Source organism: Podarcis tiliguerta (assembly GCF_965153285.1).
Source record: "Podarcis tiliguerta genome assembly, chromosome: 3".
Classification (NCBI taxonomy): Eukaryota; Metazoa; Chordata; class Lepidosauria; order Squamata; family Lacertidae; genus Podarcis; species Podarcis tiliguerta.
This window is the reverse complement of record NC_139536.1, coordinates 26,942,978-26,958,457: the sequence shown is the minus strand read 5'-3', so window position 1 is coordinate 26,958,457 and position 15,480 is coordinate 26,942,978. Positions and strand designations below refer to the sequence as shown.

The 15,480-nt window shown below is 41.5% G+C and overlaps 1 protein-coding gene across 5 annotated transcripts in view; it reads left to right on the top strand.

The window, feature by feature from the left end:
* Positions 1-15,480, top strand: part of USH2A (usherin) — a 418,893-nt gene that overhangs the window by 190,863 nt on the left and 212,550 nt on the right. For all 5 annotated transcript variants that reach the window (XM_083433263.1, XM_083433262.1, XM_083433261.1 and 2 more), the window contains exons 33-34: positions 8,385-8,544; positions 11,271-11,442. In XM_083433263.1, coding sequence (XP_083289389.1) covers positions 8,385-8,544; positions 11,271-11,442 — 332 coding nt within the window. The remainder of the gene's footprint in view (positions 1-8,384; positions 8,545-11,270; positions 11,443-15,480) is intronic.

Here is a 15,480-nt window from a genome sequence, read left to right as displayed (position 1 = left end):
AGACAGCTTCACAATTCTCTTATTGTACCACCACCACCATTTTGGCCCTGATTTTTAAGGTTAGGTTCACATTTCTTTTACAGCTGCGTTCTTTTTTCTGTGTTTGTCTTTACTATTACTTTATTTTGCTAGTTCTTTATTTCCCCCCAAAAAACCAGACTTTACTTGTGGCTAGCACAAAAATTCCTGCACCCAACTATCTGTAATTTGGCTGGGTTAATCCCCTCAGGAGGTGCTACTCAGTCTCCAAATTCCATGCACCTATTTGATAAAACAAAAAAGTTATGGGGTATTTTGCTGTTTTTTTGGAGGGGGGGAGAGGTAGTCTACTGTTAAAAGAAAATTTATTCTGGACACTTGAAAAAGTCATCAAGGGTTTTTGCACATGTGTTCAGCAGGAATGCTTGAAAAGTCCTACTGACTTTGGTGCTCCCGTTTGCCTTCTCTCGGTGCCAATTATTTATTCACTTCTTATTTTACACTTCTTGTTTGATGTGTGAACTGTTTGGGTGTTGGATTATGCAACTGGATTTTGCTTGTCAGGACAAGGCTGTAGCACATCAAGGAACAGGTAAATCTGTTCAGCTGAATAGAATGTGAAAGGAGCATTTCCCTAAACGTGCTTTAGAATGGAATCCTCTGCTATGGCTGACCTCTGCTTACTTCTACAACAGTCGACCATGATAGATTGCATTACAGCTTCACCATCCTTTGTTCTGTCATTCAGTCCTAATTTACTGCTTGTAGTGCACAGGAAGCCAAGGCTAGCTGGAAACCTATTTTCAGTGCCAAAATGGGAGCATACAAAACAATAATTAGGGTGAGAATGCCTTTGAACATGCACAGAATGTCTTCCACCGAAGAACCATAGCCAGTCTCTATTACTGTGGAATTACGAGAGCTGATCTTGCAAGCAGGAGAGTCTGAGCTCCACAGGGAGGGAGGCAAAGACAATATTGGGTTGTTAGATTAGGTTTATTTACATAATGTTTCCCACACAGAAGTCAAGAAGCTATTTACAGTGAGCATAAAATACCATAATAAAGATCCACAAGTAAAAAGAGAATACAAACATCCAACCATTGGTGCTGCCCGGGAAAACAAAAAATGGCTGGTGCCGATATGATGACAAAGCTGGCACCAGGTGGGCCTACCTGGTGAGAACATTCCATAGAAGGTGGGCAGCATAAGTAAAGGACCATTCTTTCCTCACCATCTTCCACTCCTCATCTCTGGTGTGGCACTTGGAGAGCAGTCTGCTCCTGTCCCCAGCTGGACTCCCCTCCTGCCCAGCACCTACCAGCTGCCCTGCAGGAACTATTCCAGGAAAAAGAGGGGAGAGTTGATTATATGACCAATGGTCTGTTAAGTGTGCCATTTTATTACCTCAAGGATACAGACGCTTCAGGTTACAGACTCCGCTAACCCAGAAATAGTACCTCGGGTTAAGAACTTTGCTTCAGGATGAGAACAGAAATCATGTGGCAGCGGCGCAGCAGCAGCGGGAGGCCCCATTAGCTAGAGTGGTACCTCAGGTTAAGAACAGTTTCAGGTTAAGAATGGACCTCCAGAACAAATTAAGTTCTTAACCCGAGGTACCACTGTATTTTTATCTTGTGATGAAGGGCAGTATATAAATTGAATGAATAATAATAATAATAATAATAATAATAATAATAATGCATCCACACATTTTTACATATGCTGTGAGCTGCTTTAAGTAGTCCATTTCGAAAGTGGGTTATAAATTTACTAAACAGCTAACTACTGACAGAGCAACATTGGAGTACAAATTGTTGCATTCACCCTGCCAAGTGTAATGTGGACACACATGTACAACTCACCACATACTTGTAAAAAAATAATATGAAGTGAACTGGAAAAGTTATTGAGAATATCTTAAAAACCGTTGCCACATTTTACTCAGGTTTGAATTCTTCACTCTGTAAAATGTGCAGGTGTTTTGTACATGGAAGTTCTGCTGATGTATAAAGCATAGCATACAAAGCTGCCTTAATTCTGATTAAAACCTGGCACCTCTCATTTTGGCATGCTTTCACTCTCAAAACTCAAAGAAACCCCAGATTTAGTGTTAGTGCCTGACCCATATGATCTGATTTGTCAGATCAACTGAATGAATAGACTTTGCTTCCAAGTAAGCGTATTTTGTATGAGGATGTAAGAATCAGATTTGCTGCGATTAGTAAAGCACTTTTCCATTTATAGTGATATAAACCTGATGTAAAAGAATTGTAAAATAATTGTCCAAAATGGTTTTCTCTAAAGCAGGATTTCTATTAGTAGCACTAAGGTTGAAATGACTTTGGTATTATGCATATCCTTATTGAGTTCAGTGAAGTTGCTCTTTGTTTATATGCAAGCAAAGACATTTCAGGATTGGGACCAGTATGTTTGACTCCTCACTAATTGAAATGAGAAAGCAAAGAAATATTCATTAAGCCATGGATAGCGATGTAATGACCTCATTTAAACCAGCCATGCAAGGAAATTCAGATTTAATACTGAAAAATATGGCTAACGGTGGAGGCCAATATATGAACCTTATGCAGATGGATATTTACATAGATAAACCACATTTAGGTTAGCTCTGCTTCATCAGGATGATGATAGGAATTTGAATCTTGATTTGCAACTTCTTTTTTAAAAAAGCAAATTGTAAAAATATGGCCAGTTTCTGAATTTTAATTAAATTCTTAACATGTATTTTTAAACTTCAGGTCAGCCAAAATTTTGCTGCAGAATGTTTAGCAATTCTAGCATCAAAGCCTGAATATAAATAAGCTTAGACTGTGTTTCAGTTTTCTTTCAAGCCATGCAGAAGAAAGCCAAGCCTTAAAACGTATCTTTCCTCATCACTAAATAAACACAACATGTTCCCACACTTCTAGAGTGGCTTATTTTGTTATATGGAAGTAATTTTTTTTGGAAACAACATTTGAGGCCTTTGTTACTCTTCCTAGAGACGCCTCAGAAAGCATTATTTACAGCTTCCAAGGTTCACTAGATTTTAACACAATATCACGATGGTTTAGGTGTCAGTGACACCATAAAAACAGTCTCTGAAACTTCATATGCACACCAGTTTTTTGACAGGAGCTATTACATTGATGTCACTCTGTACACAACCAATCACCACTGGTGTTCCACCAGCTGTGCTATTAACCAAAGGGAAATGTTCGTAACCTATGGTCTTGATTCTGCATGCTGGGCAGAGTTATAATCCCTCCCTTCATTTTTCGGAAAGCATATACATGATGGATAGTGAAAAAAGAAAAAGCAGTTCCCTTACCAGGGGAGTTGTTAGGGTTGTGTACAAGTTTAGGAACGTGTCTACATAATAAAGAGATTCATAGTGCAATTGTATGCATGCCTACTCTGAAAAACTCAATTGAGTACAGCAATGTTTATTCCTAGGTAAATGTGCATAGGAATGCAGTCTCAGAGATTATAATCTTATGGTTGTTCTTGCTGCCACAGGAACATGATGTCTGTGACTGGTGCAGGGAGGGCCGAAAGAATGGACGCAGGATTCTGGTATTGGGCTGGATTAGGCCAGAGCTTTATTGCTTACAAGTAAGAGTAGGTTTGACGAAGGCATTGATCATGTATCCAGCATCAGGAAGCCCACATTCTGCCTGATAGGAACTTGTGCTTCTGGGAGAAAACCTCCGCCACACATGCATTCCTGTTCTTCCTAGAAGCTCCACAGAGGTGTTACAGGGGTGCCTGTAGGGAACCAGAGTACTTATTCATCACATTGCAGAATTAAATTTTGGAATTTGCTCCCACAAGAAAGAGTGATGGCCAGCCATCTGGATTACTTGGATTGGACAAATTCATGGAGGATAAGGCTATCAGTGACTACTAACCACAATGGCTATACTCTGTGTTAAGTTGTGGGTGAACATATCAGACGACACAGCGATTCTTCAAACAGCTCTTGTTTATTCACAGGCCAGAACAGAACTGAACTGAAGGGTTCAGCCAGCCTGCTTATATAGAGCTCCACTAGAACGCAACAGTAACCATTTTCTGTAACTATCCAATCACTGAACTTCACTTTCAATCCCTTATTTGCATATGTGGACCTGAGTGAAAACTATCTACAGTATCCCCCTGCTAGCCCAGGGTGAGAACTTCAGTACATAACACTCTGCCTCCATGTTTGGAAGCAGTAAGCTTCTGAATATCAGTTGCTGGAAGCCACAGGAAGGGAGTGTGCTCTTGTGCTAAGGTCCTGCTCATAGGTTTCCCATAGGCATGTGGCTGTCCACTGTGGGAACAGGATGCTGGACTAGATGGACCACTTGCCTTGATCCAACAGAGCTACTCTTATATCCTGGTGTTCTTAACAGTAGCTTTGAGACAGCAGCAGTCTTTAAACAGACTTCTGCCCATATTTTGCATTCATAGCAACTGGCACATCTCATGTTAAAGTAGGGTAAACATTTGAAGCTTAACTCAGAGCCTAGGACTTGCTGATCAGAAGGTCGGCGGTTCGAATCCCCGTGATGGGGTGAGCTCCTGTTGCTCAGCCCCTGCTCCTGCCAACCTAGCAGTTCGAAAGCACGTCATGTGCAAGTAGATAAATAGGGACCGCTCCGGCAGGAAGGTAAACGGAGTTTTCGTGTGCTACTCTGGTTCGCCAGAAGCAGCTTAGTCATGCTGGCCACATGACCCGGAAGCTGTCTGCGGACAAATGCCGGCTCCCTCGGCCTATAGAGGGAGATGAGCGCGCAACCCCAGAGTCGGTCACGACTGGACCTAGTGGTCAGGGTTGCTTTTACCTTTACCTTTTTAGTTAAAGCAGAGCTGTGGCTCTCCAGCTATTGTACAGACGGTTGACGGGCCATAGCCCTGTGGTAGAGCTTCTGTTTTGCATGCAGAAGGAACTAGGTTCAATCCCTGGCATATCCAGGTAGGGCTGGTGAAGACTTCTGCTTGTTAAAGAATAAATGGTAGGAAGTGAAGACATAACTTTTCAGAAGAATAAAATAATGGGCAGAGACATGCCATTATTTTAAACAATTAAGAGATTCTGCATTATAGCGTTGATAAGACATATGCCATTTTATAAATTAAAAGGGGCAACGGCTGACTTTTAATTTACTAATGTGGAAGTGAGTAATAATGTGATAAAACCCGTTCAATTTCTGTGAAGAGTTAAAAGAAAATCATTTCCTGCTTATTGGTTCATTTTGTAAATAGAGATCAATGAAATTCCTTCAACAAAAGCATGAAATCAATTGCAAAATAGCATATAATTTGTGATCTGTATTGTAAATTATAGTTTATTTGACGTTAATTGGTGAGGTTTCCATATACTGGGATGCATTTCCGCATAACACATCTCTGGATAATTCTCATGGATCCATTTCTAATGCATCTTAGAGTGATCTGTTTTTCATGCCCACAACTGCCTACATTTGCTCTTATGCAAATAACCCAATCAAGCAAATGGAAAACAAGATGCTGTAATCAGAAGGGGCTTGACAAACAGTAACCTTAGAGTTTTAGGGGAGTGCCCCGGATTTAGATTTATGTTCCTACCTGCATCTGTAGCAGCAATTGATCCATTATGAAGCACTTGAATAGGTCAATATCAGACAAGAAGTACAAATCGGATCAGATGTGGCAAGTAATTGATGCTGGTTTGATTTAAATGTGTGGTTTCTGTAGCTCACTGTTTGTAGGAAATGTAGCCTGGGCTCTTCTCGTGGGCACCTTTTCTCTCTCCCATTCTTGTGGCTACTTGTCAGGCCACAAGACATGAGAGAAACTTCAATACGTTTAGAGGCATGCAGCCATTGTTTTCCTTAGTGAGTAATCCATTGTGGCTAGGCTTGAAAGCAGATTTATTCCCTGAGAAAGGCAGGAATAAATATAATAAAGGGAGAGAAAGGAAAGGCTGGGATAAATCTGTTTATGATTAAAAGGATATATAAGGGTAGATTCCATGGTACATGATCAGATTAGGAAGGGTTGTAGGTTCGAAGAGGCTCAAAACCACTGTGACAGAAGACTGGTGCCAGAACCAAGGACATTCTACCACACATCATATTTCCTGTTACCAGCTCTGATCAGGTGCACCACTTCACCCAAAGCTTGAAGACTAGGTTTCCACCCAATGCCTTAACCTCCAAAAGTTGTGACATTTTGCTTTGGGGAAAGGCAAACCTCTAGACCGGCCAATTTGTTTACAGGGAAATTCCTTCCTGGCTCTGAATACAGCAACCACAGCAAGGTCAGGAAGCACTGTTGGAAAAATGCTCGGGGGGGGGGGGGTGCAAGCCCCCAGAACTTGAGTGTCTTCCAGTACGCGCAGCTCTGGAAAAGGCATCTCCCTTCTCTTGCAGTGCGCTTCTAGCGACATACATCATAATGAGATATGCACACTAAGCCTTTGGCATAGCACAGCAAGAAGCGTGAGACATTGTAGAGCTAATCTACTACAGTGGTACTTCAGGTTAAGTACTTAATTCGTTCCGGAGGTCTGTTCTTAACCTGAAACTGTTCTTAACCTGAAGCACCACTTTAGCTAATGGGGCCTCCTGTTGCTGCCACGCCGCTGCTGCACGATTTCTGTCCTCATCCTGAAGCAAAGTTCTTAACCCGAGGTACTATTTCTGGGTTAGCGGAGTCTGTAACCTGAAGCGTATGTAAACTGAAGCGTATGTAACCCGAGGTACCACTGTATTTATTTACACACTATGTACAGACAAAAGCATAATGGCATCTGCTCTCTCCAGCTCCTAGAGAACAAACAGAAATAAATAAAAGCGAAAGAACAGTGTAATAATACCCGCAGCAGAAGAGATAAGACTGTCTTCCAAATTGTTAGAATACAACCTAGGGAATAAAATAAGATTAAAGCAGCAACCTGAAAAGCGAAATACGGTTAAAATAATGTGAAATTGACCTAAAATGTAAACGAATGATTAAAGATGAGGAAGGGTGAAAGGGTTTTCTCTTCAGCCAACAGGGCTGTGGAAAGCAAGCGCAGCCAGCTCTCTCTCTCATTTAAAATTTATTTTTATTAAAGATTTTCTTAGTTTACAAAACCTGGCACTGACATGGTACCAGTTAATGCCTGGCCAGCCAGTGAGGCACTGCCCAGCCAGTGGTGGCTCTGATCGGCCCATTTGAAGCTGGGGTCAGGCAGGAGGTCCTACTTTGAGATTGTGCCAGCCAGGGGAATTCTCAAATGGATGGCAAACATGCAATAGCTGTCTGCCAGGATGGAGGCAGAGGGTGAGGAGCCCCAACTGCATCCCACCTGGAAAGGGGGAGCATCCATTGTAGACTATGTCTTGGTTTTTCCACTTGAAATATTTTTATTTACTAAAGACTTAAGAATTTCTACCATTTTTTCTTATGTTCCATTTTAATAATAATTTTATTATTTATACCCTGCCCAGCTGGCTGGGTTGCCTCAGCCTCTTTTGGGATGAATTTCCACCATGGTACCCAGCCACCTTGACAATCTTGCTATTTTTTGACAGCTTATTCCTTTTAGTCTATATTAGTCTCAGGTACACCATGATTCTGGAACACAACTACTTCACATTTACATTTCATAGTTCTTCCCTCCTTTTCCACATTTTAGTGTATTTTTCATCTTTGTTGGAAGCCGCCCAGAGTGGCTGGGGAAACCCAGCCAGATGGGCGGGGTACAAATAATAAATTATTATTATTATTATTATTATTATTATTATTATTATTATTATTATTCCACAGAACCTTACAACTCAGCTATTGGAAGCTACATGAGCAGCACACATTCTGAATTTATTGCAGGGAGCCAGAAACCCAGAAGGTTGTTAGGATATAAAGAAATGTATGTTTTTAGGAAAAACAGTTAATGCTAGTAGAGGAAGAGCTAAATATGAAAGGAAGTGTGTGCTAATGTAGACAGGGCCTTACAGAAGGCTGCAGTTTTCAAGACCTCAGGGAAATTTCAAATATGAGATATTATGAAATATATCATAATAGCTATATGTAATATCTAACACATTTTATGAGAGAAAACAACCCTTTGAGCATATTAAGACTGATGTATATATGGGAGTGTTCATTATGTTTTATACATAAAACAGTATGAAACAGATTAATGCATATGCCTTTTTTCTATATTACATTTTCCTCCTCCGTTCAGTAGCTCGGTTTTGCAAGAAGATATATAGAACAAAATGAGATCAATAACTAATGCTAACAGTGTTTATAATATTCTAATTCCACCACCACCACCCCGCTTAAAAGTGCAAAATACGTGGTAGATAATTCTTTTCAGTGTTTCTGAATCCAGTCCTTTATGAAATCCTAAGGAAAAAACTAAGTGCCATACCTGTTTCCTCCTTTTCTAGAATTACGAGTTTTTGCAGCGCACCAGTTTCTCGTCACTGCTTGCACAATTGTTGGCTGTACAAACAGCTCCCAGGTCACCTTGTTTACAGCCCAGCTGCCACCAGCTCATGTGGATGCACCGGTCCTGACCGTTTTGGATTCTAAAACAATATATGCACAGTTAAGTATAGATTTTCCTCTTTTACCCATGGTTTGCCAGTGTGGTGTAGTGGTTAAGAGCGGTGGACTCGTAATCTGGGGAACCGGGTTCGCGTCTCCGCTCCTCCACATGCAGCTGCTGGGTGACCTTGGGCCAGTCACACTTCTTTGAAGTCTCTCAGCCTCACTCACCTCACAGAGTGTTTGTTGTGGGGAAGGAAGGGAAAGGAGAATGTTAGCCGCTTTGAGACTCCTTTGGGTGGTGATAAAGCGGGATATCAAATCCAAACTCCTCTTCTTCTTCTTTCAGTTTGGGACAAACTTGGCTGCTTCTCTTTTGGTCTCCAGGAATGCTCAATTTGCATGTGGCAGCAAGGGACTCCCAGACTGTCCTTGCCTAGTTGAGGGAAATCCTGGTTGGGGTCTTAGCAGAGTCTATGACTTCGATTCAAACTAAATGTGACTTTAAATGTGAGGTTATCTTTGATGTGTCTAGTTTCCCCCCCACCAGGAAATGGGTTTAATCTTCCCCCACTAAAACAATGAAATTAACCTCCTCTCTCTCAAAAACCCTTGCTATTAGCACCAGCGCTGAAGCTTCCATTGGTTCCAGTGTAGCCAGTAGTGATCCTTTTCATGCTAAAGGTCACATATTCAATTCTTGTTGCCGCTGGTTACAAAAGATCCAGCTGCCAGGGTTTCACCCCCTGCAATGACATTTGGGAAAGGGGCTACCTTCCCCGTAGGCTACTCAGCAATGGAGGTGATAACTGAGCACTCCCAATCATCTGAGTTGAGGGCATGGCCACCGGGGAATACTAAGGGCCAGTTGAAGGAGCTTGGTAGGCTTAAGTTTCCCCATGCCTGTCTTAGTAGAAGTAATAATAATAATAATAATTTATTATTTGTACCCCGCCCATCTGGCTGGGTTTCCCCAGCCATTCTGGGCGGCTTCCAACAAAGATGAAAAATACACTAAAATGTCACATATTAAAAACTTCCCTGAACAGGGCTGCCTTCAGATGTCTTCTGAATGTCAGGTAGTTGTTTATCGCTTTGACATCTGATGGGAGGGTGTTCCACAGGGCGGGCGCCACTGCCGAGAAGGCCCTCTGCCTGGTTCCCTGTAACATGGCCTCTCGCAGTGAGGGAACCGCCAGAAGGCCCTCGGAGCTGGACCTCAGTGTCCGGGCAGAACGATGGAGGTGGAGACGCTCCTTCAGATATACTGGACCGAGGCCATTTAGGGCTTTAAAGGTCAGCACCAACACTTTGAATTGTGCTCGGAAACGTACTGGGAGCCAATGTAGAAGCCAGCAAAAGGCTATGAGCACATATGAGGTATCAAAACCTTATGAAACCTTCTATTTCATACCAGATTAAAATGCAACGCTTTATGGTGAACTTCTTTTCTATAAACTTTAAATAAAACATCTTTGGTTAATTTTTTTGCTGGCTCAGTTCAGTTATTTTTCTACTGCTGGAATTTGACAAAAAGTTTCTGTCACTGTTGTATGTGTGTGTGTGTGTGTGTGTGTGCGTGCGCGCATTCGTGCGTGCATGCGTACATACATACACCTATATATGGCTTGCTTTATTCTGTTTTTATTACAATTTGTTAGCTGCTTGGAGTGTATTTGGAGAAACATGCATACATAATAAACAAAAAATGTGGCAGACCTCTGTTAGAGACCTGTTACCAGTTATAGTTGCACAATAGTAAGGCAGCTTCCTGTGTTCTACATCTGAGTAATAGAGCCCCCCCCCATCTTACCTGGGCTTACCTGTGGATTCTCATTCTGCATGGTCATAGTGTAGGCCAGTCTACCGACTCTAGACGTTTCTAGAATTCCTCTCCCCAGCCTTTCAATTGGTGGGTCCAGTGTCGCCCACCTTCTAGTAACTCTGGATAGTTCATGTATAAGGGGTGGCCATTGTCTTAGCATATTCCTTTTCTCTCTCTTTTTAAAAAATCTGTTAAAGTTCTGATTAAGTTTTAGCATAGTTCATACTGTTGTTGACAACCCATTGGCAATTGCAATGGGGCACCTCTTAATACCTGAAGTGCTTCTTTGGATCTGGGGCTTGCTCTTAGTGTTCTGGAAAGTCTTCTCCTGCTGTTGTTTGCAAGAAGACCCCCAAATGGTGACCAGGATGAGGATCTCTCTCAGTAAGCAACACTGCCTCACCCTGGTACCATGGAGAATGGGAATTCACAGGTAAGCCAAATCCCACCCCCACCCCCTTTAAAGATGACACAAATGTTTTATCTGTTTATGCAAGAATCCTAGTGAGTTCAATCACAGATAGGGTTTGTGACAAAAATTAAATTTATTATGATTAAATGCATACAAGTGATTAGTTTAGTGCCTCTGTGAACCTTTGATTATCACTTGCCAACTTAATTTCCATTTTGTCTTTATGCAATCAGTGTATCCTACATATGGCCATAGCCTCAGTGCAAAGATTGCCACGGGGGAAAAAATGCTTGTGATACCATCAGCATGAAGCTTTTACCTTGAAGATATTGTCACAATCATTTGGGCTCCAAGTACAAATATTACCTTTAAAGAATGTTTCATATTGCCACATGTGTTGCTTCAATATTTTCTCCAGACTGTTTGATGACCAGATTATTTTTCCTCCTTTAAGTAATTACTATAAGGATTTCCCCCCTTTAAACTTTGTATTTCAATAGTTGCGTGAGTTGCTTTCTGAATGCAATTATGTCTTGCTTTTATTTTCAGGTGGAAAGCACCAGAGGATGTGAATGGCAACCTGCAGCGCTATATCCTGTACATTGCCAATAATGAGAAAAATGCCACAGTTTGGAATGTCACCTATAATTCTACAGATCTTTTCCAGCACTATACCATCCGACACCTTTCCCCTGGTACTGAATACTTCATTAAGCTTGCAGTAAGTTGCACACATACACACACACTCTAATGAGACAGTCAAATGGATAACTTTTATGTGTATTTATATTTTTACTTCCTTTTGACTATTGTGAGGGGTGTTGGAAGCATAATCTTAATTTTTGTATAACTTTAAGCAAGTTTTGCAACAACTTTAATGCCAAAGAAAGGGACTGTTGTTTTTAAAGACGGGATAGGCAAAACCAACCAGTTCCTCACCTCATAGTTTTGAAGACTCCAGCAAAGCTCCAGAGGGGATCACAGAAATGAAATAACTTCCACAGTTCACTACAAATTAATGATGGAAATTAAATTCAATTTGCAACAACCTCCTTCCCTGTTTTTAAAAAAGCATCTCCCCAGTACAAGCCCTGGTCTTTTTAATGATTTGGGCTTGGGCGCGTATTGAGTTCACACACTGCCAGTCACTTTGCCACCAAACTAGCTCTCCCCTCCTCTTCTGTATCCTTCTCCTAAACCTACTTCATAGCATGGATGAGACACTGCTGCTGGTGGCAAGAAGCTCTCCCACTTCTCCCTCCCTCCCTCTACCATTGTGCCATTGGAAAAGCATAGTTTCAAGGACTCCTGAGTCAAGACCTCTGGAGAACTTTGTTTTCTAGCATTCCCTGTAGCTCGGGCACAGGTGTTGCAGTATTCTTGTAGGTACTCCAGCAGAGGAGGGATGTGTGTATGTATGTGGAGAACTTGGTAAGTCTAGGAGAAGAAAGGTACAGGGGATTGCCTAGGAGTCCACAGCGGGTGGAGGAACACAAGGAGGCTGGTGGGAAGGGTTGCTTAATCCACTGACCTTTGCCATCTTTCTGCACACACTCAAAAAGACTAGATATGTTGTTCATGTGTTCACAAAGTGAGTATGAGCTACGGGAGTTCACACATCACTATTGCATAAAGGCATTTTGAGTTGTATGTGTCTTAAATTCTGTAGATGCTCATATTTAACCAAGCCCCAATTTCCACCATATCTTCTTTCTTTTTGGTGTGGTGCAATTTCTCTGTAAATCCCCACAAAAGTAAGTTTAAGAAAATACAAGTGGGGGAAGGTGTTTATTGCAAACCGGCAGCATCTTAAAATGTCTTTTAAATGTCATTGCTGTTCTTTTGTGCAGTCATTTCCTTTGGTGTGGGTTTTTTCTTTTTTTGATTACAGAACAGTTTAAGTTCCATGGTACAACTGAAAATACCTTGAATATAAACATGAGATTGTCCCTATTTGTTTTAAACACTCTCATCATTTTATAGTAATACCTATATAAGGACATTTGCTTTGATAAATGCCATAGAAAAATATTCTGCTCTTGATTATGAATACATTTACATTTATGTGTAGACACTCTGTATGCATTCATTTTGCTCAACATGCTCTTGAATGCTCTAAATATTACACCACATTATACCACGAAGAAAATAATTTACCTTCAAGTAACTATAAGGATCTGACTCAGAGTCCACCAAAGCAAGGACATTCAGACTAATTAAGGATGACTTGGAATCCATGTTGATAGCATTTGCTTGTCCTTTGGGTATTTCAGCATAGTAAACTATAGAGCATTATGTACATTTCCTGCAGTTTTGTACGCAGTTAAGACGCTCATCACACATTGTCCAACTGAAATCATTGGGATGGGATGAATGTAACTTAAGGATGCTGCTACATCTGTTGTTCAAACCATAAGCATTAAGTGGCCTGTTAAATGGACTTTTAAAAACAGTATGATTGCTTCTTCTAAGTATAATCCACAATGAATAACTTTTTTTAAAAAAAGATGATTTTCAGTGAACTCCAGTTTTGTTCTTGGATATGGAAGTAGTGCTGTGCTTCATTTTTATTTATTTCCCATCTTTTGTCAGAGGAGCTTGAGATAGCATACTGTACATGACCCAGCATTTTTTCCTCACAACAATTCTGGGAGGTTGTTAGGCCAAGAGATAGTGACTGAATGACTGAATGACTGAATGAAGTTCAGTGAGATTAAAGGTTGAGGGTGATTTGAACCTAGATCTCCCCTGTCCTAGGCTGGTGCTGTAACCACCACAACATACTGGCCTCATTGGCTTTATATATCTAAAGAGAGATTAGTAAGCAGACCCTTATATGTACTAATGCTAAGTGTGAGGCGGCAGGAGATTGCAGCTATTCAGTGCTGAGGAAGAGGCACACTTCACATGTCCACAGGTTACTTTTCTTCCCTTATTTTAGGACTACATCCAGTTTGCCCCACTGATACCTTGGCACAAATTAAGTTAGAAAGAATTGGCTGACTATAGGTGCAGATACCATAGGAATACCAAATGTGCTTTGCCCTATGGAGTAAATAGTGGTGTGTAATTGCAACTGATCTTACATCTAGCTTCACCTTTTCAGCAGCAAGGTATGATGAAACTGCTAGTTTTGTGATTTATGTAGCTGGATATTTGCCATGAACAGGGCTGGAAAAACCTTTTCAGCACAAGGAGTACATTCCTTTGGGGAGAACTTTTTGGGGCTACATGCCTGTGGCAAGTAGGGGCTACAGCCAAAAGGGACAGGGCTAGAGTCACCTCACACTCTTTCTTTCTTGCACATATACATCACCTATTCATATGCGTAATCTCTCTCCATCCCTCGTTCACAAGCACACATATGTGTGTGCACACATGCAACAACCGTCCAGTCTTCTCTCTTGCTATTTCTTCTTTTTCCTCCCCAGCTGCCTTCCTTCCTCTGACCCCATTCCCTGCAGCAATAAAGTTTTAGAAAGTTCCCGTTGCTACTGATTCTAATTGCTGCATAGTGACGTGGACAAATGAGAGGAGGCTGTAGAGTAGATGGTGCAGACTGCCCACCCCACAAGAAGTGGCCAATGGGTGTGAGTGGAGAACTTTCCAGTCCCATCAATTTCGTTGTGAGATTCACTATATTTGCCAATTGAGTGGAAGGTCTGTATAGTTAAAGCTATGGTTTTCCCAGTAGTGATTTATGGAAGTGAGAGCTGGACCATAAAGAAGGCTGATCGCCGAAGAATTGATGCTTTTGAATTACGGCGCTGGAGGAGACTCTTGAGAGTCCCATGGACTGCAAGAAGATCAAACGCATCCATTCTGAAGGAAATCAGCCCTGAGAGCTCACTGGAAGGACAGATCGTGAAGCTGAGGCTCCAATACTTTGGCCACCTCATGAGAAGAGAAGACTCCTTGGAAAAGACCCTGATGTTGGGAAAGATGGAGGGCACAAGGAGAAGGGGATGACAGAGGACGAGATGGGTGGACAGTGTTCTCAAAGCTGCCAGCATGAGTTTGACCAAACTGCGGGAGGCAGTGGAAGACAGGAGTGCCTGGCGTGCTCTGGTCCATGGGGTCACGAAGGGTCGGACACGACTAAATGACTAAACAACAACAACAATCCTATAACCAGTTTCTGGGGTTTCTAGATTCAGGGGAACTAAATCCTGAGTAGACATGTACAGGAAAACATTCTAAAAGGGAATGGAATCAGATGGCTCCACATGATGAAAATGATGTGGCAAAATTTTTTGCACAATATGCATTTATATGCACTATATTTCATTTATTCACAGTAGAGGACATTGATCCCACACACCCCCCCTTTTAAAAAAGACCTAGTATTTTTCTGTGTGATGGCTTGTTGAGTCTTCATTAATGAATTATGAACTGCTGTGCTTATGTAAACAATCTACACTTTACATATATGCATTGATTTCCATTTAATTGTCACTTTCAGATCAATGTATACCATAATGCCATTTTTGCAGTCTCTGTGCAGCCCCACAGACCATATTCTAGAAACTTTCAGTCTTTCCTGTTGACTGCCCAGAAAAATGAGGAAATCCCCTGCATTTCTTTATCAAACTAGGGCTTAGGGTTATATGTGAACCAAGCTCAGTCCCTTAATGGTAAAGTTTGCTGGTCAACCAAGCTCTGTGGTTGGTTTATAAACCATGGTTATGTTGAACCATAGCTTAGAGTTATGAGTGATCCTGGGCTGTCATCACCCCAAAGCTTCAAATCCACAAGTGGG